Source organism: Hypomesus nipponensis, chromosome 24 (assembly GCF_054491055.1).
Source record: "Hypomesus nipponensis isolate SF chromosome 24, ASM5449105v1, whole genome shotgun sequence".
Lineage (NCBI taxonomy): Eukaryota > Metazoa > Chordata > Actinopteri > Osmeriformes > Osmeridae > Hypomesus > Hypomesus nipponensis.
This window is the reverse complement of record NC_140384.1, coordinates 7,146,811-7,170,004: the sequence shown is the minus strand read 5'-3', so window position 1 is coordinate 7,170,004 and position 23,194 is coordinate 7,146,811. Positions and strand designations below refer to the sequence as shown.

Below are 23,194 nucleotides of genomic sequence, written 5' to 3'. Positions count from 1 at the left end.
CAATACTGCTCAGGACGGTTTTTTTTTAAGTAGTTTGAGGCTGTTGATTAATGGATGCGTGCTGCCCTCTTCTGGTAGCATTTCCAACATCATGACATCATAAGCTATCGCGTGCCCTCTCGCAATTAAGGGGTTCGCGGGGCTCTAAAGCATATATAGGCTATGATAGACTCACAGTAAGACAGCCTATAATGCTATCTGTTAGCACAAGTTGTGGTCAACGTCTGTCTTTATTAAATGATCCAACTTGGACATAGTATCCAATAGAGTGAGCATGTTTGTGATCTTCAAATATGTGTGTTTTACATTGGCAGTCCCGTTACTACCAATATGTTTACTGTTCCTAAAATGTGGTAAATGTGCATAATTTTACCATGAACAGGTGTTGTGCCCACAGATGCACCCCCACCTTGAAAAGTACCCCCTCACATTTCGTGGTAAGGCCCAACACAGTCTTGCCCTGAAATGCACCCCTCTCTGTTCTGTAGCCTATATCCCAGCATCAATTGATTCTTACTGTACACTGAGGGGACTAGTATGAATAACCAGAGTACGTTTCAGGCAGGTAACACGTTCCTAGTCAGAGTTAGCAGGGGATGAAGTACATTTACATCAAATGAAAAACAAGGCCTGTCCTGAAATGCAAGAACAATAAATCTAATAACAATAATATGGGTTCACCTTCACTATATGATTTGAATGACGAGTTTTAAGGATTTTGTGTTAAGAACACCAGAAGAACACAAATAACCAACGTTATTCTCTTTTATTCTCTTAACACAAAATTACAATGCGAGACAGCTGTTTATTTGCGATATCGAGACGAAATATTTCACTTTTTGATTCGAGTGTGTGTGCGCGCTGCCGCGAGGAGGTGCTTTTCAGGGTGGGGGTGCATCTGGGGGCACAACACCGGCATATAAACCTACTCCCTTAAAAAGCACTCTGACAGCTTAAGACGCCATGGGCACCTTGGACCCATATGGCCGTATACATGTATTTAATTAACTTTGCTTCACAGTGCAGCATTAGTTCTAATCAAGTGGCTGATTTGAACATTGCCACAGTAGGCTATCGTCCATCTTCTGTGGTCTATTTGGAATGGGTCCCCGACCCGGTTTAAGGTAGTCTACTCTACTCACTATTCTCATTTTCTGTCGCGACGTTCTAGTTGCCTGCGTCTGTAGCCAAGGGAACGGTTAAGATTTTCACGTTCAGCGAGACAGGTGTCCATGAACCTTTGTGCGTAATTTTGGAACAGTTTTGCGGTTACATCTGTTATTTATAATATGAGCGCATGAAAGTAAGACATATTCTAAAGGGGAAATAATAAAACCTAGCCTACCTCAAGGTGGCCCTGCAGTTCACACGTTCGGGAAATTGTAATTAGGGCATGCAATTGACTGTTTATACATAGCAGTTCGGATAAACCGAGGCACGGAAGTAGCCATAACAACCTTTTTCTTGGACTAAGAGCGGAGGATTGTCTTGATTGTTCAGGATACCATCTCCATATCATTTATTCTTCATGCAAGGAGCTGTAGAGTCGAAGAAGATTTCTGTCACGAAGATTTGCAGATATAAGATATCATTTCATCTGTTTCTCCCACTGCAGTGAGTGAACATTTGGACGAACGCTTGCATTATTTGTGCCTTGTTTTTATTGCACGGCAAGTTCGGGGACATGCTACCTTTACCTGACAGCTCTTGACATCGCAACCCACAGGTCTGTATGACGAACAACACCAAGGAATCAATGCAAGCTTGGCTGGTCTAGAACAATAACCTCCGTGTCCATATCGCGCCGCAGATCGTAAAATCTATCTGGAAATACATTTTATATGCTGTTTGCACCATTTTATGGGTTCGTATATGCGAATAAATTATAGGCTAGCATAAAAAGTATTTAACAGGAAAAAATGGATATCGCAGAATGTATCTGTTTTGATGTGTAACGTACTGTATAGTAGCCTATATGCGTCTTCATCCTTTAGAATCATGGTCAACGCAATTAACGCATTTGTTGGATAACCATATGATAACAAATGTGTTATTTTTGTTGTTCGATGAACTAAAACCCTAGATTATGGTCAAGAATAACCCGTCATGAGTTTTTAACGGGGGGTTTTTTAAGCCTAGGCTATCTTAGATCTGAAGATGTCGTAGTAAATGTTCATATTTTGTGCAGATAATTCTTCAGAAAGGTTTTTGGCCTTGGCCGTTGAAACTATTTGCTGGTCTCATCTCTTAACACTTGGACCTTTACGCACATATACAATAGACTGGTTTCTTAGACGTATCCATTAGATTAAAGCATTGTTTTTATTGATGGCTCCTCTCACTTGTGTTTAATGGTCGTAATGTATTTTTTTTTCAATTTCAAACTCAAATGACTGTACTTTTGTCTTACTCAGAGTATCTCGTATTTGGTGAGCATTCTACAGAAGTCGGAGCCTGGCTCCCACAGAAGCTTTCCACTGCAAAGCTCATCATCTGCCACTTCAAACACCACAAGCCACAAGAGGAACGATCCTGCCTTTGGCATTTCAGAAGACGCTGATCAAAGACAGAGAAACCGTGCTCCAGGAAGGACGTGGGGGAGGACCAAGTCGGACGACCCAGATGACTCCCGTCTCCCCAAAGTCCACATGACCGACGAGTACATAAGCGACTGCTGACACGTCGTTTCTTCTCTCTCGACGATGTTTCGGCCACTTTGTTGACCTTTTGCGTCGTCGTGGTCCTCTGGCACAGCACTTGCGACCGCTAAGACCAGCAGGCACCACTGAGGGCAGATGGCTCGTCCAGGTTCTGGGGTGCTGGTGTCGGTCAACGGGCTGGGGTACCCCCCTCAGAACCTGGCCAGAGTGGTGGTCTGGGAGTGGCTGAATGAACATGGACGCTGGAGGCCATACAGCGCCGCCGTGTGCCATCACATTGAGAACGTGCTTAAGGGGGACGCCAGGGGGACGGTGGTCCTGGGACAGGTGGACGCCCAACTCGCCCCGTACGTCATCGACCTGCAGTCCATGCACCAGTTCAGACAGGACACAGGTAAGAAGGCCTGCATGTCAACAGTGGTTTTAGAGGGAACTGGAAAAGTAGGTATAGCCTACTGTCGTACTTTTTTTTTTTTTTGTTAGAGGGGAGTGAGAGGTGAGTATACTATGACAAAAGAAGAGGATAGATTCCCTTCACCTCTGTGCACTCTGAACTGAAATGTACAAAATGTGCAACTTTACAGTGTGTGGCTTATTTTCAATTATACATTTTGATGGATCTGTTAGGGAATGGCAATTCATTCAGGTTGAATTGTGCTTGTATCTTACCTGTTCTTTGCCAGCTGCTGTGCAAGACTGAGGTAGCTGTACTGGGATGAAGTGAGGTTGGGAACCCTGACGAGCCACAGGTTGAAGTGGGCGTCACTCCCCTAACAAAAGACAAAGCACTCAAGGGAATATCAGTGGTTGCGGATGAAAAATATGTGTTAGTGCCATCTAAATCATTCAGTAGTCTTTAACGCCGCAGCTGTGATGTCATGACCTTGCCAAAGGTCGCAGGCACTGAAGCAGCTGTGCATTTATCAAGTCAGCACGCCCTGTACTCATCAATTCATACTGTACTCGCCCCAGGTTTATTCAATTACATGAATAAAATAGTACTGTAACGATCGTTGCGATTGGAAGCGCAATTTTTGTTTTCTTATTGTACCTCTCCACGACACTGCCATAAGCAGCTTCGTGGAGAGGACTCAATCAATCTTTCATGTGGAGTGAAATGGCAGCAGAATGACATTCCCTGGCCCAGTTGATAGAGACGATGCAAAGCACTGGATGTGTGGATGCCTGGTTGATATTCTGTGTGTTAAAGATGAAAGGTCACAATCAATAAGACATACAGCTTTTGTTTTCCCAGTTGGTCTTTCAGCTTGAGAAAATCCATCACGGTCATCTGCTTGCTTGTTTAGAGTTGCGTTGCACTGCTGAGAGAGGCATGTTTCGGAGAAGAAGGACATATTGTCGTGTCACCAGCTAATCCAGACTCTTTTCCATGACTTTAAACTCCTCTTATCTACTACCCCTGTCACAGTCACAAAAGATGTGAGTTGCTGGAGTTTCATTTATTCCAAATATAATTGCGTCATATTCAACTATCTTCCATCTTGGCAGGGATCAGCTGCAGTATTTTCATGTTATTGTTTTAATTTTCCAAGCTGCATATTTATTGACATTTCTGCCAGATGTCCCTGACCTACCCTAAGGGTTGTGTCCAGCCACATCAGATAGACCAGTCACCAGTGGTGTCCTGCTAATGCTGATGCTGCTGGGAATCTCACGACTCAAGCGGATCACCATGTTTGGAGAGAGACAGCTTATCTTACTGAGCTGTTTTTGCCAGCATGTGTGTTTGCTTTAATCAAATCAACTCTCATTCACTATTAGACGCGCATTCCCCTGGCCGAAAGTAATTGTTTTGAACTGAATTGATGGGCTTTTGGCAATTCGCTCTGTATAGCCAGCTCTTTACGGCGACAATATTCTAGCTGGTGTGAATGTGTCTGAAGCAGTTTGTCCCTGTAACCATCACTCCGTGTGACGCTTACAGAGGAGCCCAGGGTGATTTGTGCCGTCCCTGTCGCCTCTCCCTGACAGAGGAGGACAGGGAACTGCACATGTGTCTGGCTCTGCCGGCTGTGACATGAGCCAGCCAGCAGTTTGTCAGCCATTACCATGGCACCGCAGCGCGGCCCCAACGTTTATGGCTCCTCCTTGTGCCGTTCTCTGTGTTTCCTTCCCCCTCAGTTGGGATAAAACTGTCACGGCGAGGGGCTGAAGAACGGCCCCCGGACACCCACTGTCCCTGCCTCCTCTTCCTCCTCTTCCTCCTCCTACTTCACTGCCAGCCCTGTCCCCAAACACAGATAGGCCCTCAGCAACCCCACTACTATCAACCCGTTTCTGTCCTGCAACGAGGCCTAATCACAGGCATTGGGCGATGTCGTGTTGAAATACAAGGGACATCGATGCATGTGCGATTTGCACGGAAGGCATCCGCTCTGTTTGCCGTTCCTTACAATACACCCGTGTACAGCGGATGTTTGACTTCTGTAGGACAGTCAGACGGGGGGGAAAACCGCAATCAATCGACTTGGTGCTTGGCCACCGTCCGCCCCCCCCGCCCCCCCCCCCCCCCCCCCTTGGGGGAAACCCGACAGAACTACACACCAGCGGTCTCCTCGTCTGAAGCATGTGTATTGGCCGGACTCCAGGAGAAGCGGAGCTGTCGGAGTGTGATTGGTGGAGAGCTCTGCCTCTGGGGTTTGTTTTCGTCCTCTGCCTGCCGTCTCTCTGGGCCCAGTCCTAGTCTTCAGTGGCTTAGGCGGGGCACCCAGGGGTGGGATCCCGAGCCAAACAGAGCGGGCCCGCGCTGCCTAATGAGGCAGCAGCTCTATTTTAACATCCCTCTTCCCTGTAATCAGGGGATGGTGACGGCAGGACACACCACAGCCCGACTCGCGGGGCCTCTCAGATACCCCCAGATATGCGCTTGTTCACCACACATGGGTCACACAGATCTCGTCACAGCTGGTGTTGGGGGAGGCCAGATGCAGTTCAAATATGTGGTAAGGTGTTCAAAAAAGGGATTGAATTCATTGCTGTGTGTGGGTGTGTGTGTGGGTGTGTGTGGAGACTTACAGGGATGGCTAGTGTAGAAGGATATCTAGTGAAAGGCTGGGGATAGGTTGGATCCCGGCCAGAGTGGATCGATCCATTTCTCTCCCCAGAGGGGTGTTTGAACCTCTAAACACTGCTGCGGACTGATCCCCTTTCACTCCACCCACTCCCACAGCTTAAAACTACGGTTTATCGGTCATATCTATCCAATCTCAACACGCTGTGATAGGTGAGTCTGATGGCTCTCACTCTGTGATAGGCCAGTGTGATGGCTCTCACCCTGTGATAGGCCAGTCTCAGGGCTCTCACCCTGTGATAGGCCAGTCTCAGGGCTCTCACCCTATCCTTTGTTACCTTAACCCTGGATTTTCCACTGGTTTCTTCCCATGCCTGATCATGGAGATTCAGCACAGAGAATCAAAATAGCAATAAAACTGTAACATTTAAAACATGATACCAACAATATGTGGAAAACCAATCCTGGGGAAAAATTACAATTGTACGTCAATCCATCAAGCAGTTAATGACTGATGTTGATATGTTTTGCAACCACAATCTTTAATGGTGTTATTCTTTGCTGTTATGAAAACAGTGATGGCTCTCTCTCTCTCTTTATTCTGTGAGATTAACAGTCCCCTGTGGATTGTTCCATAGCCTGATAGAGATTATCTGTGTGGTCACACACAGCACTATCAGTGGGCCCTTGGCTACAGTTGCTATGGCCTGCCTCGAGTGTTGTTTTTCCTTCTCTGTTTGTTTTGGTTCTGCAGGCGTGAGAACCCCCTCTCCTCTGACCCGCTTTCCCTACGGTCACATGGCCCTCGTTGACTAATTAAGGGCCAAAGCGTTGCCGGTGGTTGGAAAAGCCTGAAAAAGAGACACGTAGTTGTGTCAGTGAAGGCAGCGTCTGTGGTGTGTGTTAACTGGAGATGCTGACGGTAGCTTGTTGAGCGTGTGTGGGGTGTGCAGGTGTCGGAGGAAGGTTGTGAGGGGGTTTCATCGCTAGCGCGTGTCTAAAGTATGTGGCTAGGGGGATATTTTTTTGCACTGTGTGGGAGGAAGAGCAGAGAAAGGATTCCCGCCATGTACGTGTTACAGGTCTGCTACACGGATGAGCTGGCCCCTGAGGTGTGAGATCTTGACTTGAATGTGGACGCTTTCAAATCCAAAAAAGAAGAGCAAAGCTATTTATATGGGTGAAAACAGAGGTCTGTATTTTACAGTGCGACCTGTGTATCCCTAGTACGAGTTGTCATAGTAACCTTTCCAAACAGCACGTCGTACGCTGAAAAAAAGAAAAAGCCCAAAAACGGATGCTTTTCAAACGCTTGTTCGTTCATTGTTGCTGTTCTCAAAGCACATTTAGCTCCTGGATCTAAAAAAGCTGCTCTTTTAGGTACGTGTTGGATTGATAGTGAATTCCACCCCATATGTGTAAGTAGACAGAGTATGTCCTTCACAACACAGGTAGGACGTTGAATTACACAATGGGGTTGTATTGAGCTGCAGCAAGGTAGCTAATTCTAGATTAGATAAGGCTGCATGAAGATCAAAGATCCACAGAGAATAAGACTAAAGCGACTGCCATCATTTAACTGTCATCACTCTTACCTCTGATGTCATTCTGTAGTTCAAAGCTAACCGCGTCGACAGCTTTAAGTTTGCTTTTTTTAGTGATTGAAACCCCTGGTTATTTCAGCTGGAGAGGAAGAGATGAGGCCGGCAGAGGAAGGAGGGACGAAAGACGGAAAGAAAATGAGAGGTTGAGTGTTTACCTGATGTATAGTGACAGTGAGATGGAGGGAAGGCATAAACACCGAAGCACAGCGAGGGAATTGAGCTGTGCACAGAGCAGGTGTAATTCTCCTGGCTTGCCCCCACCCCTCCCTCCCTCTCTCTCTCTCTCTCTCTCTCTCTCTCTCTCTCTCTCTCTCTCTCTCTCTCTCTCTCTCTCTCTCTCTCTCTCTCTCTCTCTCTCTTTCTCTCTCTGTCTTTCTCTCTCTCTCTCTCTCTTTCTCTCTCGCTCTTGCTCTTTCACTTTCTCTCTCTCTCTCTCTCTTTAAATTCCAACATGCCACAGACCTAGAAATTGCAGAATGAGTTATTTTGCAATGTCAGGATAGCATTGTTATTATTCCATTTGGACTGAAAAATATATGCATGTAAATGCACAAGCCTGCTTATCCCGGTAAGCCTGTTCCATCTTCAATAATGTGTGGACGGTTGCAGGTATGGGATCAGGTTCTGTGAAGTCTGTCTCCTTCTGCAGAGAGGGCTACCATTGCTCTTTGTCCAGTCTCTGATCTCCTCCAGTCCCCAAGAGAACTGTCCATGTTTGTAGTTCCCTCCACCAGGAAACCGACCCTGTCCATATTTGTAGTTCTCTGGGATGGATGGGGCCTTGGTGCCCACTGTGTGTGAGCCTGGACCTCTATGGAGCCAGTGTCTGAGAGCTGGACACATGTTCAGCGTGTGGTGGGCAGGGAGGGCCGGGCCTCATGCATCATCAGGCACTAACGGCTTCTCTCTGTCGCCTTCCAACCTCTAATCCCGCGAGTCACCACTCTCAACTTCTACAGAGGTTATCTTTCTGTCTCATTGAGCCGATGGCTCTCAGAGGTAGTCTCCAGTGCTCTCTGATCAGAGTCAGTATGGGAGGTCATAGTCATCCTCCCCTGTCCTCTGTGACAACGCTAGCAATCCCACTCCCTACATCTCAAACTCTCAATCCAGGTCGAGGACTTTTCGGAAAATGATTACAATTATCTTAAAACATTTTTTATAATAAATGGTTCTTCTATATATTAACTTTATGCCTACCATTATGTCATGAGATAGGTCATAATTCTTCATAAGTAATGATGATGTTGAAGACAGGCAGACTGGGGTAAGATGGTGGCAGTCGTCTCCGTCTGTAGGTTTCGTTCTCCAAGCTTGATTTAGTTTTCGCATCATTTGTCTATTAAACGGGTTAAAACTGCTCTAAGCTCAGGTTTCCAATGAATTATTCTAGAAAGTATCCTCACTCCTTACCCTTTTCCCATTCGTCACCTGAAGAACCATTAGTTCTATCACAGTGACCACCAAGGTTTAAATTACTAATTGAACTGGTAGCAGTAAAGGGTTGTACTAATTTCTGTGTCTAAGAGATTTATGATGAAAGAGCAACCCATGGTTTTTAACGTACTCAGATCATAAAACCTTGCCTGCGGATATGCATGTGTGACTGACATGTATATGGGGGTGTGTAAGAGGACCAGACCACCGCAATATGGCAACAGCACGCAGTCTCCCGTTCACCAGATTTATGGGGCCAGATATGTTCGTTGTCAAAACGTCATTGACGTTTGTTTGAACGGTGCGGTCATGAAACATGATTGATGAAAAGGACAATCAATTAAGAACGCTAACAGATGTCCAATGAATCCAGCTGTGAGCCGAGAACTGCTGACGCAGCACTGTCTCAGCCGAAAGAGCCGACTGAAGCTTTTGATAAAGAACGATTTCTTACTTAGGTCGTCATAGCACGAGGGAAAAGGCGAGGGACGTCTATCTGTCTTTTCTGACGGGGTGTGTTTTTATCGGAAGAATCTGTAACGCGCACGAGAGAGCATTTGTTTTGTCTGAGAGAAGAATCTTGATCGAAGCTCTCGCTGTGCTTTAGCCGCGAGCTTCCGCACGGCTCACTTTGCAAGGCAAGGAAGAGCTGCCTTGATCTCTCGCAGTGCAAATCACAGGACTTTTGTTTTGGTCGGGGTCTTTTCTCACATACAAGGCGCTCTTTAATCACACTTCACTGTGCTTCACAAGGGTGAAAGCAGCCGTCTCTCTCTCTCTCTCTCTCTCTCTCTCTCTCTCTCTCTCTCTCTCTCTCTCTCTCTCTCTCTCTCTCTCTCTCTCTCTCTCTCTCTCTCTCTCTCTCTCTCTCTCTCTCTCTCTCTCTCTCTCTCTCTCTCTCTCTCGGGGTTCTGAAACTCACACGCACCCACATTGACGTATTTGTGCAAGTGAGAAAACGTCCACAGTTCATTAGCCTTTTATTTAACTTGGTCTAGTTTTATAGTCTAAGTACATTATTGATTTGCTATTATGTTTTTGCATCTTAAGGTTGCAGTGTCCCTTAATTAACAGTGTTTTTGTGGGTGTTTTGTTGTTTTGTTTTGGGTGCAGACTGCGTGGTCCCAGGGCTGCTTGTGTGTGAATCCTCAATCCAAGCAGTCAAATGCTGTCCTGGAGACTAATGAAAATGAAAGGGGGAATTACTGCGACAACCCCCGAGATCCACCTCACCTCTGGCTGATAACCCTGGGGTTCACTCCCACACACACCCACACACACACACCCACACACACACAGCCACACACACACAGCCACACACACACACCCACACACACACACCCACACACACACATTCACAGACGACAATCACTTATTTTGATTGTTTGCAGCACGGCCACTCTGCGGAATATCAATGTGAATCTCCGGCGTTCTATACCCCCCCCCCCCACACACACACACACCCTTTGCCCCCCCCCCCCCCCCTCCCCTGCTCTCCTTCTTCCTCAGTGTCACCTGTAAGTGCTTCTAAATCGCAGTTCTGGTCTAACTCCAAGTCCTGTGACTGGCACAGAGGCATCCTGCTGCAGCCTGTGAGGTGAATAATATTCGCCAGGTGCTCTTGGCAGTGCCCCCCCCCCCCCCCCCCCCCCAACGCTGAATGAGACTCGGTGCGCAGTGCATACCTTCACCCTCCAGACGTCTCATTAATAATGACAGCCCACGCTCCCCCCCCCCCCCCCCCGGGCTCTCTTCCGACCGGCTCAAGGTGAATTTTCATTGAGTTGGAAAACGTCCGTATTCATTTATCCCGATCTGTGTCCCTCGCCCGCCGGGCTTCCAGTCAGTCCGACATCTGTCTGCGTGAGAAGGTGTCGGAGGAGACGAGGGACAAAGTGATTTTTCCTGTGCAACATGCTTTGTGCTTTGACGTTTTGGGCTGCAGATGGTTTCCCGGTGAATACGAAAGCCTGAGCAGACGATGTATCAGTAACATCATGTTCTCTCTCCCGCCCCGGTCTTGTTACGTCTGTTCCCATCTCATCTGAAAAAGTGAACGATGAGGTCGCTCTGATCACAGTGGAAACTGTGGACTACAAAACGCAATATTGAACAGTTGGTCTTTCACACATTGAATTATTTCCGTTTTTCTTCCACAGTGGTTGAGCATGCCTGTTCTTGAACAGTAGAAACACTGCACAATAGAATGCTTCTGGCCGTGACCCATTATACAGCAATGAGTATGAGTCTATCTCTGAGTTCCACCAATCTCAGTAGTCTCTCATGGTACCAGGAATTCATATTTCATCAGCTTTCCAGTCATCCTATCCCCTTTACTCTTTACCACCCTGGTACAGCTCTGACGCAAACTGGTCCTTTTCGATTTGTCAAATGGGTTTACCAAAGGGCTGTGACCCAATCTCTGGGCAAAGCTGTTAGACTTTTTGAGCCCTTGATGAAGCCCTCTAGACTTGTGGTCGGGGCTGAAGTTTCGACAGAGCCTTTGTAAACTCCTACGGAAACGTTGAAACGGGGTCACGACCCTGATTTAGAGCCTGAAAGTGACATTTCGTCTTAACAAGCGCACGCTGGTTCTCAGCAGGCTACTCCTAGTGTCCCTTGCCAAAGAGGCTGTCCTTCCCTCTGTGGCCGGACGTTACTGATCAGATACGGTGGATCTCGAGGGTTTCGACGGTGCTCCACTTGATGTGTCCTGCCTCCATGTGACTGTCAGTGTTTCCACTAACCCAGGTAACTGTCAGTGTTTCCGGTAACCCAGGTAACTGTCAGTGTTTCCGGTAACCCAGGTAACTGTCAGTGTTTCCGGTAACCCAGGTAACTGTCAGTGTTTCCGGTAACCCAGGTAACTGTCAGTGTTTCCGGTAACCCAGGTAACTGTCAGTGTTTCCGGTAACCCAGGTAACTGTCAGTGTTTCCAGTAACCCAGCTCGTCTGCCGGTGACGCGACTATCCCTCAAGTCTCCGATGGCTTTCTGCTGATGTGGCGTAACGTTTTAAACAGGAGCGCACCGCTTTTCTTCACAGGCTGGTGTCTGACATGAAAGATAGGTCTTGTCACACATATAAATACTGCTCTAGGCATGCGGGGGGGTGGGCGGAGGGGGGTGGGGGCGGAGGGGGGTGGGGGGCGGAGGGGGGCGGAGGGGGGCGGAGGGGGGTGGGGGGCGGCCGAGCGCCTGTCACTCTCTCCGGCAGCGAGTGAAGGCAGGAGAGATGTCGCCTGCTCACGTGCAAGGTCACCTGTCAGACAGGAGCCACAGTGATGTGCGTGCTTCCAGATGGCACCAGCAGACACCTGCTGCCCCCCCCCACCACCACCACCTCTGTACCAGAGAGAGAGAGCCTGCTAACAAGGGGCCTGGCTTCTTCCCTGTCCCCCACCTCGGTGACAGCTCTGGCCGGTCACATTCGGAGGACACAGTGGCACCTTGCAAAAAAGTATCGATAAAATCGAACCAAGCTTGTTTCAAGTTGACATAACTTACCTTGCGACTTTATTTAAGTAAACGACTGGCAGCCAAATGAAGCATAAGCATCATTTTAAGCATAAGCATGCTCATGAGTAATATTTTTGCACTGTAATGTGATAGGGCGTCTTTGCAGTGTCCGTGTATGTGAGGGAGGGAGGAGGGAGGCAGGAGGGAGGCAGGAGGGAGGCAGGAGGGAGGCCGTCTGCCCCGCCCTGCTGTCGCCTGCCAATGAGCCTCCTCATAGACTTCCTCCTGGTGTGAAGTGGAAGTGAGGGAGAGGGGATGACACACACACACAGGCGAGCGCCGAGGCATTTGAGGCCATCGGGCAGCTCGTTCCTGGGTCTGGCATGAGCTCTCGACGGAACAGGAACCTCACGCGCTCGGAAATCTGTTTTCGTCTGCTTTTGTTCCGTACCGCCGTCTCTGCAAACGTCTGTGCAATGGCGACTGGCTCGGCACCCAGGGGTGGTGGAGTTGTGTGTGTTTGTGTGTGTGGAGGGGGGGGTCGGGGGGGGGGGGGGTCACAGTCATCCTCTCTCCCCAGGTTGGTAGCAGGACTGAGTCAGTACAGCGGGGGATGATTTGCTGCAGTATTCACTTTGTAAGTTCGCTTGGCTGCGAGTGAGACATCCTCCCTTTATTCTGCTCTGGCAAAGCTCCTCTCCTCATCAGAAACCCCCCCCCCCCCCCACCACCACCAGCAGCTCCTGCAGCTCTGTCCCAACCACCTGTACCCTCTCCTCCTTTCTTCCTCCTGCACGCTGCCTTGAGAAAGAAGCTGTCCAAACAGGATTTCTAGGCTGCTCGTCAATGCTCCTGCCTAAACTTCCTGTGTTATATAAAGCACTGCGCCGTAGGAGGGCTTTGCTGAAGGGATGTGAGGATTGAACCCAACTGGAGAGGGAGAGGAATGTTTGTTTCCTGAGGATGTCAGGGGTCGATTTTGACGAGACTGGTGTGTCATCGTGATCAAGGTCTCGGATCTCAGTTTCGGATTCAAGCCTCCTACTGTACTGTAGAACTGACCTCATGACGCAGAACTTACGTACACAAGCATCTTTGGTATTAGTCATGAAAGTTTCCATCTCGAGTGCTGATGCACAGACATCGATTTTTGTTTTACTTCACTACGCATTCAGCAGATCTTTCTGACAATGTTTTCCTCCCATGATTCTGTTGTTTCGGTATTTCCATCTCCGCCCTTCTCGTCTTTTAGCATGCTGTTATAGGAGTGCTGGGTTCATTGTATGTGAAGGCCCCCTTTTTATGAGATGAAACAAAAAGCTCCTTTCAAGCTGTGCCGCCGCCGCGGGCTTTATGGAAAACTTCAAACACACTTCAATTACTTTGTTGCCCCATACTGTAGCATTCAATTGAATATTTATTGTGAAGCTTACAACAGCATTGCATATGCTACAGATGCCATATTCACAAAGAGAATACTGTACCTGCGGTACAGGATAGGATCTTACAAATACATCGTTTCAAACTGATATTCAGGCTCTCGACATGAAAACGGAACCCTATTCTAAAACGTGTCTCGGGGCCTGCATGCCTCTATGGATTTATCTATGACCTATGATCTATATAATGTTGCACAGTGCATCCAGCATACCGTACAGACATCATTAGCAGGGCCTGAACTGACAAGGTTTCTGTCATAAACTACATTAACAAGTAATACCTTGTTGCACAATCTGAAATGTCCTTATGCTGGTCATTTGAAATGAATATAGAGTATACACAGTACACCCATGGATGTCTTAAACAAGATGCCTTGTAAATCCTGAACGACCATTACCGCTTTGTTTACAGTTATCCAATTAACGATGCGAGCCGACTCATATTTCACTCGTTGCTTTGTCTTTGGTGAGAGCTGTTATATTTCCCCCTGGCCAGCTTGTTCCCAGAGTCAGACTAGACCTACATTACCGAGCTTTGAAACAGCAGTCAGGCTAGGCTTATGGACCTGTGACTGCCCCATTCTCACTCTGTATTTAAAACTAAATCACGGCGCTATGTTTTAATAAGCGCTGTGTTGCCCTCCGGGGAAATCGGAGACGCTTGTCAATTACCAAGATACACAACGAGGATCCCATCCGGCGGCTGTCCTTGGCCTGCCAGCACCAGGCACAGCTGCCTGGGAGACCGTCTGGAGCACCCAGGGTCCTGCGGCCAGCACCAGGCACAGCTGCCTGGGAGACCGTCTGGAGCACCCAGGGTCCTGCGGCCAGCCGGACCCCTTCTGTGTCAGGAGAGGCGGGGAGCGGGAGGGAGTGAGGTCTGAGATCAGGCTGCAGACCAGTAAGTGACAGATGGGAAAATTTGAAAAATGTGTTAGTCATACGGCGTTGGGGCAAAGCCAGTGGGGGTGGAGTGTGTGTGTGTGTGTGTGGGGGGGGGGGGGGGGGGGGGGGGTAATGGAAGACTGGCGTCAGCAGCAGACATGAGAGAGTGGAGGAAAAGACAGCAGAAGTCTGCCCTGTTGGCACAGTGGTAGTGGGAACACACACACACACGCATGCATGCACACACACACACACACACACACACACTTACCCACCATAACACACACACACACACACACACACTGGGGGCTTCCATGACAACGCATCCTACCTCTGCGTTACTGTGACAACGAAGCCTGGAGCTCATGAGTTTTTCAGGGTTTTTCCTCCCAGACAGTTTTATGTGTGCCGTATTGGAGTTCTGTCAACAGGAGACCAGATCATTCTGTTAGGGGTTCTGAAGAACATTCGATCGTGGCAACTCACACTCCGGAGGAGAGCATGCATCAATACCGTAACACAAACACAGGAGGAGTTACCAGCATCCACGTAAAGTGAAAGGAGTTTATTTTACTGTGAGCATCACCATCACCATACAGAGATAGCTCCTCCACTGTCTGTGTCAATGCTGTTGGTTCTGACTAACGTCAGCTAGATATGCACTCAAGAGTTTATGCTTCTGTGATGATTTATCCGAACAGTAGGTTATGCAACGGCCGTTTTTTGTTGGGATCAGCAAACCCATACGCCTGCGAGATGAGTAGTACCAGAATAGCAGTAGACAGGCTAAGCTGCACTAGGACATAAGTTGGGAGGGCCTTCAGGCTGGACGCCGTAGCCCCTCCTCCTTTAGAGAAGTGAATCCAGAGACGACAACCAAAAGACACGCTCACCCTGAACTCACCTCGACATGTGTGACACGGGGTCGAGGCTCTCGCGGTGAGCACCCGACATGGTGATACATCACACACGCCACCAGTTACCTGAGGGGACTGCAGCCGCGCTGGGCAAGGACAGCTGGAGGATGTCATGTGGGGCGGGACGGGGGGGGCGCTTCCACAGGACGGGAGATGGAGAAAGTGAGACCATATCCAGAGGAACATACGGTCAGACAGGAAGTGAACACTTTCCCTCGGTTTTCCTGTTAGGAAGGGCAGGGGAGGTCACAAGGAGAGTACCAGGAACTCAGAACCCGCTTCCTGGTACTTCATACACACGGTTGTTCAGTATTAGGGGCTGCGAGGAGGGAGGTTCCTCACAAGGTGATCGAAAGACACTTCCTGATTCGGAGCCTTTTGTGATTGGTGAACCCGTCGATGACCTGCTATGTCGCCTTGACCCCCACATCGAACTCTCCATGAACTAATACCGGACAGGATGTGACTTAGCTGGGAATGTGGGTGTTGCAAGGGACCAGCCCCCTTCTTGAAAGGCCATATCCTCTGGTTCTCATCTAACAACGATCTGGGATGCGGGAAGGGGGAAAACACCTTGTAAACGCACGCGTGCCAAAGTAACAAAAATCTTTTATCAGATTCACTTATGTGCCTAACTGCTTATAGTATATATTTAAGTAGAGTTTGTTCTGTGCCACCAGTGCCGAAGAACAATTAACCGAGCTATTAGCCTCCTAGAGAGAGATACTGTTTATCTTTCTTTATCTTTCTTTTTTACCGTTGTCGGAAACCACAGTGGATTCCAAGATCACGAAACATCAAGATTAAATATTTATAGGACTAGTGTTACCTGACAGTTTAACCCGACTGCCGTCGACTGAGCTAGCGCTTTCAAAGCGAGTGTCAATGTGTAGCATGCTAAAGTGTCCCTCAGGAGGAAACACACAAAAAAAAAAATGTTTCTGTGTGGAGCTCCCAGTTACCGAGTCCCCCTTCCCCTGCATGTCCCAGCTGCGGCGCAGAGACAAGCCGTACAGAAAGGACAGGCAGGACTGACAGCGTGAAGAAGAGACGTAGGAAGTAACGATGGCGAGGTGTGCAAAAGATGAAGCCGTGAGTGCAGCTAGGCAGGAGAGAGGGCGAGTGAGCTCGCCTGGGACAGAGAGAGCCAGAGAGGAAGTGGAAACAGGAAGAGAAAGCCTGAGGTGATCTGTGAGGGGACGACTGACAGAGGAGGTGAGTGAGAAAGGCAGACGGTTTTCTGGGCAATAAGGCAGGTTCTGTCGCTGTGTGTGCGTGTGTGTGTGTGTGCGTTCTTAGCAGCCAGCTCCAAATGAAATTAGCCGCCAAGCCAAGTCCTTTAGCACAGTTTGCAGCAGGAAGTCAAGGTCAGAGCCGCTGGTTCTGCTGATGAGATCTCTCTGCTGGAGGCCAAGGGGAGTGTGAAGCGAGGCCGCATGACTCGGGGCTGCCCCTGCCCCCCCCCCCCCACCCCCCGCCCCCCCTTCATCCCTCACCACACTCACGTCCTTCCATTATCACCCTGGTGCTCCCCGGCTAGGGAATGTGCATTTAGCCGTTAAATTAAATGTGAGCGACAGAGGGAGGGGAGGTCCCCCACAAGAGAGAGCCTGGCTACACTTAATGGCCATCAGACAGGCTGGCTGGCTGACTGGTTGTTATCTGGCTGGGTGGCTGGCTAGTCAGGCAGCTGAATGGCTGACTGCATGGTAAACTGGCTGGCTGGCTGGCTGGCTGGGGTGAGGTGAAGTGCAGGACAGAGATGGATAGGCTGAGGTGTCCTGATTTCCCATGCGACCACTGTAATGGTGTTATAATGGAGGCAGGAGCAGAGTGCCCATCAGCCAGAGGAACCAACCCTCCATCTACCTCCCCCTCTCCTTCTCCCTCCCTCCCTCCCTCCCTCCCTCCCTCCCTCCCTCCCTCCCTCCCTCCCTCCCTCCCTCCCTCCCTCCCTCCCTCCCTCCCTCCCTCCCTCCCTCCCTCCCTCCCTCCCTCCCTCCCTCCCTCCCTCCCTCCCTCCCTCCCTCCCTCCCTCCCTCCCTCCCTCCCTCCCTCCCTCCGACCGACCGACCGACCGACCGACCGACCGACGGGAAAACTACAGAATCCTTATCTGCCTTCTGTAACCAGTGTTAGTTCTGTACTGTCCTAGTGGCTTCAGATATGAAGTTTTGAGGACAATGACTCATCCTGTCTTGAGATAATGAAGTTGTGACGGTTACTCAATCTCATTAACTTGATATGACTTGACGGAATTAAATAAAAGCTTGGGAGTTTTGATGAACCATCTGTGACCGATGTTGATTTCCTTGCCCTCTGATCTGTCCTCAGGCACCATGCGCCCGGTCCACAGGAACTTCTACGAGCCGTCGTCGGCGCCGGGGAAGGGCGTGGTGTGGGAGTGGGAGAACGACGGCGGCTCCTGGACGGCGTACGACATGGAGATCTGCGTGACGATCCAGAACGCGTACGAGAAGCAGCACCCCTGGCTGGACCTCAGCTCGCTGGGCTTCTGCTACCTCGTCGACTTCAACTGCATGGCTCAGACCAACCGGCAGAGCCAGCGCAAACGCCGCCTGCGCCGCCGCATGGACCTGGCCTACCCCCTCATCATGGGCTCCATCCCCAAGTCCCAGTCGTGGCCTGTCGGCGCCAGCTCCGGCCAGCCCTGCTCCTGCCAGCAGTGCATCCTGGTCAACAGCACGCGGGCCGCCTCCAATGCCATCCTGGCGTCCCAGCGCCGCAAGCTGTACGGGGGGGCGCCGGGGGCCACGGCGGGGGCGGCCGGGACGCTCGCCGTGGTGCGGCAGAGCAACACCTTTGCCGGGACCTCCCTCTGGGCGCCGTCGTCGGGGGCGGGGAGCAACAACAACAACATCAGCGTGGGGGGAGGTCACGCCAAGCCCGAGCAGGTGCCTTCGCCCTTGTCCAGCGCCAACTTCCCCTGCTCCCCCGCGCTACCCTCCCTTCCGCACGCCCACGCCCACGCCCACACCATCAACGGACAGAACAACCTGAACAGACCGGGCACTCAGCGCATTTCCATGGGCTCAGCCAGGGGAGCTATCCCGCCTGGGTAATTATGCCGTTTAGCTTAATGATGCCGTTTCATTTGATTTCAGGACCCAGTAGGTATAAAGAAAATACAACGAACAACACGTGCGTCATGTGTTGCAGCTTTGTAGCGTTTGTATTTTAGTGGTTGCGGCGTAAAAAAGGGAACCAGATTGAGGCAACAAAGAAAGACTATTGGGAGCAGGGTATTGTCTGGGATCCAACCTTGCCTCACTGTGCATCAGCTTGCATATTGCATATGTGTCTGCTGCATTGTGTTCCATCACAGATCTCTCTCGTCTCTCTCTCTGTTTTTTCTTTCTTCTCTCAGTCTTTGACTCTCTCCATTCTCTTCTCTCTTCAGCACATTCTCTCCCTTTATAGTCTCCCCTCTCTCTCTCTCTCTCTCTCTCTCTCTCTCTCTCTCTCTCTCTCTCTCTCTCTCTCTCTCTCTCTCTCTCTCTCTCTCTCTCTCTCTCTCTCTCTCTCTCTCTCTCTCTCTCTCTCTCTCTATCTCTCTCTCTCTCTCTCTCTCTCTCTCTCGCTCTCTCTCTCTCGCTCTCTCTCTCTCTCTCTCTCTCTCTCTCTCTCTCTCTCTCTCTCTCTCTCTCTCTCTCTCTCTCTCTCTCTCTGTCTCTGTTCGGTGTGTCTGCTGATTTACAGCTCCTCTTGTTAACAGGGTGATCAATGACTCTGCAGAGGGAGGCCGGTCGTTCCTGGCTGCCCTGCTGCTCCGGAAGGCTCTCTGCCTGCCCTGCGACGAGGAGCTCTGCTCCATATCTGAGTCTCATACCTCGGCTGGCCTGGATAAGAAGCTTACGTTCAGGCTCCGGATAGTGGGCTTCCCTGCACGGGGCTTTTACTGTACTTTCACCAAATTCATTAGCGGTGGGTTAGCAATCCCCGGCTGTGGGAGCGATGTGATGGGTCGTTCTATACCTACACTGAGCTGCGGTTCGCTTGCGGATTGACGGGTGGGAGTCGTTTCAGGGATATTGCCTGCGAGAGAATTACTCGTGGGTGCGTGAGTGTGCGCGCGCCCGCTTGTGTGTGTGTGTGTGTGTTTATGTGTAAAGCCGTGCTCTCGTGTAGCTGTGGCAACCCATTTGCAGTGGAGGCAGAGACTCACTGGGGAGAGATGAATAATGGATCGTGGAAAAATGGGAGCTTCGGCATAGCGGTCCGAGGAAAAGTAGTGTCTAGAGCAGTAACCGACACCTCGGTCCCTATCCTGCTTTTCTTTACTAAAATAAACCCACTGGTGATCTGATTTGATTCCATTTCCCCTCTCTCTCTGCTCATGGGGAGAGACACAGTTATGTTTGAATAATACTGTGGAGCGCAGAGGCACGCGCCTATCCTGGCCTACTTCTGTTGGACTGTAAGGGAATGCAGGGCACCTCGTAGCATCGGACTGTTCCAATCACCGGATAGATGGCAGCCAGATATTGCTCTGGGTATACCTGATTGTGTGAAATAGCCCGGTGTGTGGGTGTGATTGTGTGTTTGTGTTTGTGTGTGTGTGTGTGTGTGTGTGTGAAAGACAGCGAGAAACAGAGAGGATGCCCATGACAGAGAAAGTGAGAAGAGGTAGACCCGAGAGAAAAGGTGGGGATTTATACGTGACGAAACCCTGCGGTACGAGGGTTGGAGCGCCCCCGTCTCACCGGGTTTGGCGGGCGGGGAGGCACATGAGAGAAACAGAGAAAGAGAGATAAAGACTGAGAGAACAGAGGAGAGGGGTTGAAGCACAGAGCGGTTCCCAGGCGAGTGGTTGTGTACACAGGATGTGTGGTTAACTTAAGCAGGACACGCAAGCCAATGAACACAGTTCCACAGACCAAACACGTGTACACTCTCACACGACACATTCCCACGAGCACATTGCAGACAGATAACAACAGAACCCACGCAGAATGACAAACATTTCCAGCGAGTCTGCTTGTCGCACCTACAACCCGATAGTGTTGGTTACATCGACAATAAACACCTTGCGAACAATATTTATCTTCGAAGCTTTGAAACGAGCACATCTCAGTAAAAAAAAATTTGGGGGTAAGTACATATACGGTCAACAACGTGACCTGGGTTACCTTGTTTTTCACAGAATGGGTAGATAAGACCTGCTGGGGCTCAACCTCCCCCACACACCCCTTGTTACCTCCTGCCCCAACGTGGTTATTACAGGATGTGGTCCCTGGTGGAGTTCTGGATTCACATGAGCAGCCCTCTGGTAGTGAGGTTTGTGACTAACGCTTCGGCGTCCGGGCATTACAACATAGCACCATCTGCTGGTGGGAGTTTACAAAACATCCTGCTGTCGTTTTGCTTTCGCCACACACTGTAGGGGGCATAATCAACAAATCATTCTTGATTTACTACTGCTTTTTTAAATCAAGTTAAAATGTAGTTTTTTTTTATGTATTCATTAATAGTACTATTTGCAAACCACATCGCATGTGCATGAAGCACTGTTTTGCTGTTTCAATCCCAGTGATGGGCATTGGGTTCCCTGTGAGTGTTTAGTGTTGAAAGCTGTGGCTGCAGTTGGTCTGAGCTGCCAGTTAGATGTTCAAGGACAAAGAGGCAGCTGTCAAGTGGGTTCAAGGACAAAGAGGCAGCTGTCAAGTGGGTTCAAGGACAAAGAGGCAGCTGTCAAGTGGGTTCAAGGACAAAGAGGCAGCTGTCAAGTGGGTTCAAGGACAAAGAGGCAGCTGTCAAGTGGGTTCAAGGACAAAGAGGCAGCTGTCAAGTGGGTTCAAGGACAAAGAGGCAGCTGTCAAGTGGGTTCAAGGACAAAGAGGCAGCTGTCAAGTGGGTTCAAGGACAAAGAGGCAGCTGTCAAGTGGGTTCAAGGACAAAGAGGCAGCTGTCAAGTGGGTTCAAGGACAAAGAGGCAGCTGTCAAGTGGGTTCAAGGACAAAGAGGCAGCTGTCAAGTGGGGGTTTGGTCATTTTTCACTTCAGACCAAACCACTTCCTCCTTCTCTACTTCCTCCACACACTTCCTTGTTCGAGAACAGAGACTCTGACAGAATCCCAACGTAGACAGGAAACGCTTGTTATTTGCCCTGCGCATAACCAACGGAAGATGGAAATCCGAGGAGGAAGAGGATGAGGGGTAAGAAAGATCCTTTCTACGGTACTTATGAGGAGGATGAAGAGGATGTGGGTGCTGGGCTGTGCCTGAGGCCCCCGACCCCCGGCCCTCTGCACAGACACTGTTTACATGCGCGCGTCTCCTTGTGTTAACTTTCCTATTGTCCTGGGGGTCTTAAATATCCAAAAGCATATTCCAATCTAAGAAAATAATATGAAACATTGATCGTACCACGTGGCTTCCGATGTAGCTTCCTAAAATGACCCCAAGAATGGACATTTGGGGAATACAAAAGGCATATTGTCTTAAACTGATAGAGGCTGTCGCTCTGAGATCCATCCCTATCAAGGTCAAAGGTGAGATTATACTGAGATCTGCTCTTTGTCTTTATTTATTTGAATATATGTTAATTTCGATGTGGAAAAGAGCAATAACTCATAGATTTTGAAATCAGTCTTGAAATCGACTTGGTTGAAAAAAAAAAAAACATATTTACTGGTCTCGAGGTCATTGTTACCCAAAGGTAATAGCTGTCAGTATTTCTTAAAACAACAAGGGTTGACATTATTAAAGTTGCAAGCCTGTTCTTGTACCCGAGGGCTATCTTGTGAGAGAAAGGGAAGTAGGGATTATGAGTCTGGTATGGACTACAGCTTCAGTTCGCTCTGCCTTCCATTAAATAGAATTAAAGATAGAAAACTGAATAAATCATGAAGACCCGTGCGGACCCAACTGACAAAAATTAGAAATGCCTGGTGTCATTATTGCTTATTTTAAGGCATGTTTTTTTTGCCAGTTTAGCAAAGTGCTTTACCCCAGTTACACACCCCCTAGCTCAGCCTGGGGCAGGGCCGAGCTCTGGGTCTCTCCCCCCGCAGAAATTAAGCACTTTTTCAGTTTTCTGTATTTTGCTCCACTTTTTCTTAATTTCTCTCTCTCTCTCTCTCTCTCTCTCTCTCTCTCTCTCTCTCTCTCTCTCTCTCTCTCTCTCTCTCTCTCTCTCTCTCCTCTCTCCCTCCCTCCCTCCCTCCCTCCCTCCCTCGTTCACTCTCTCGTTCTCTCTCTCTCTCTCTCTCTCTCTCTCTCTCTCTCTCTCTCTCTCTCTCTCTCTCTCTCTCTCTCTCTCTGCCTCTCTCTCTCTCTCTGCCTCTCTCTCTCTCTCTCTCTCTCTTTAGATCTCCTCCTGTCTTTATGGTGCATGATAAACAGATGAGAGGATATTAAACCTCCGTCAGCACTTCTCTAACTGGGGCCTAATTTGGTTTCTGTATCTGGAGAGAATCACGTTGCTCTCAGCCTGATTAAGTCTTTCTCCAGTCAGGCCTGAGAAGCAGTCAGGGTGAGAGAGAGAGAGAGAGAGAGAGAGAGAGAGAGAGAGAGAGAGAGAGAGATTGAGAAAAAGTGGAGCAAAATACAGAAAACTAAAAAAGTGCTTAATTTCTGCGGGGGGAGAGACCCAGAGCTCGGCCCTGCCCCAGGCTGAGCTAGGGGGTGTGTAAAGCACTTTGCTAAACTGGCAAAAAAAAACATGCGTTAAGATAAGGTTTGACAGAGCGACAGAGATGATGAGGTCATCTGGGTACATACTGGCTCATTGAATTAACTTG

The 23,194-nt window shown here is 49.3% G+C and overlaps 1 protein-coding gene across 1 annotated transcript in view; it reads left to right on the top strand.

The window, feature by feature from the left end:
- Window positions 1-1,223: 1,223 nt before the first annotated feature.
- The window catches only part of dtx1 (deltex 1, E3 ubiquitin ligase), a 35,038-nt gene continuing 13,067 nt past the window's right edge, over window positions 1,224-23,194 (top strand). Inside the window, exons 1-3 of the mRNA XM_084690460.1 lie at window positions 1,224-1,726; window positions 2,415-3,054; window positions 17,766-18,510. Coding sequence (XP_084546586.1) covers window positions 2,796-3,054; window positions 17,766-18,510 — 1,004 coding nt within the window. The 5' untranslated portion in view covers window positions 1,224-1,726; window positions 2,415-2,795. The remainder of the gene's footprint in view (window positions 1,727-2,414; window positions 3,055-17,765; window positions 18,511-23,194) is intronic.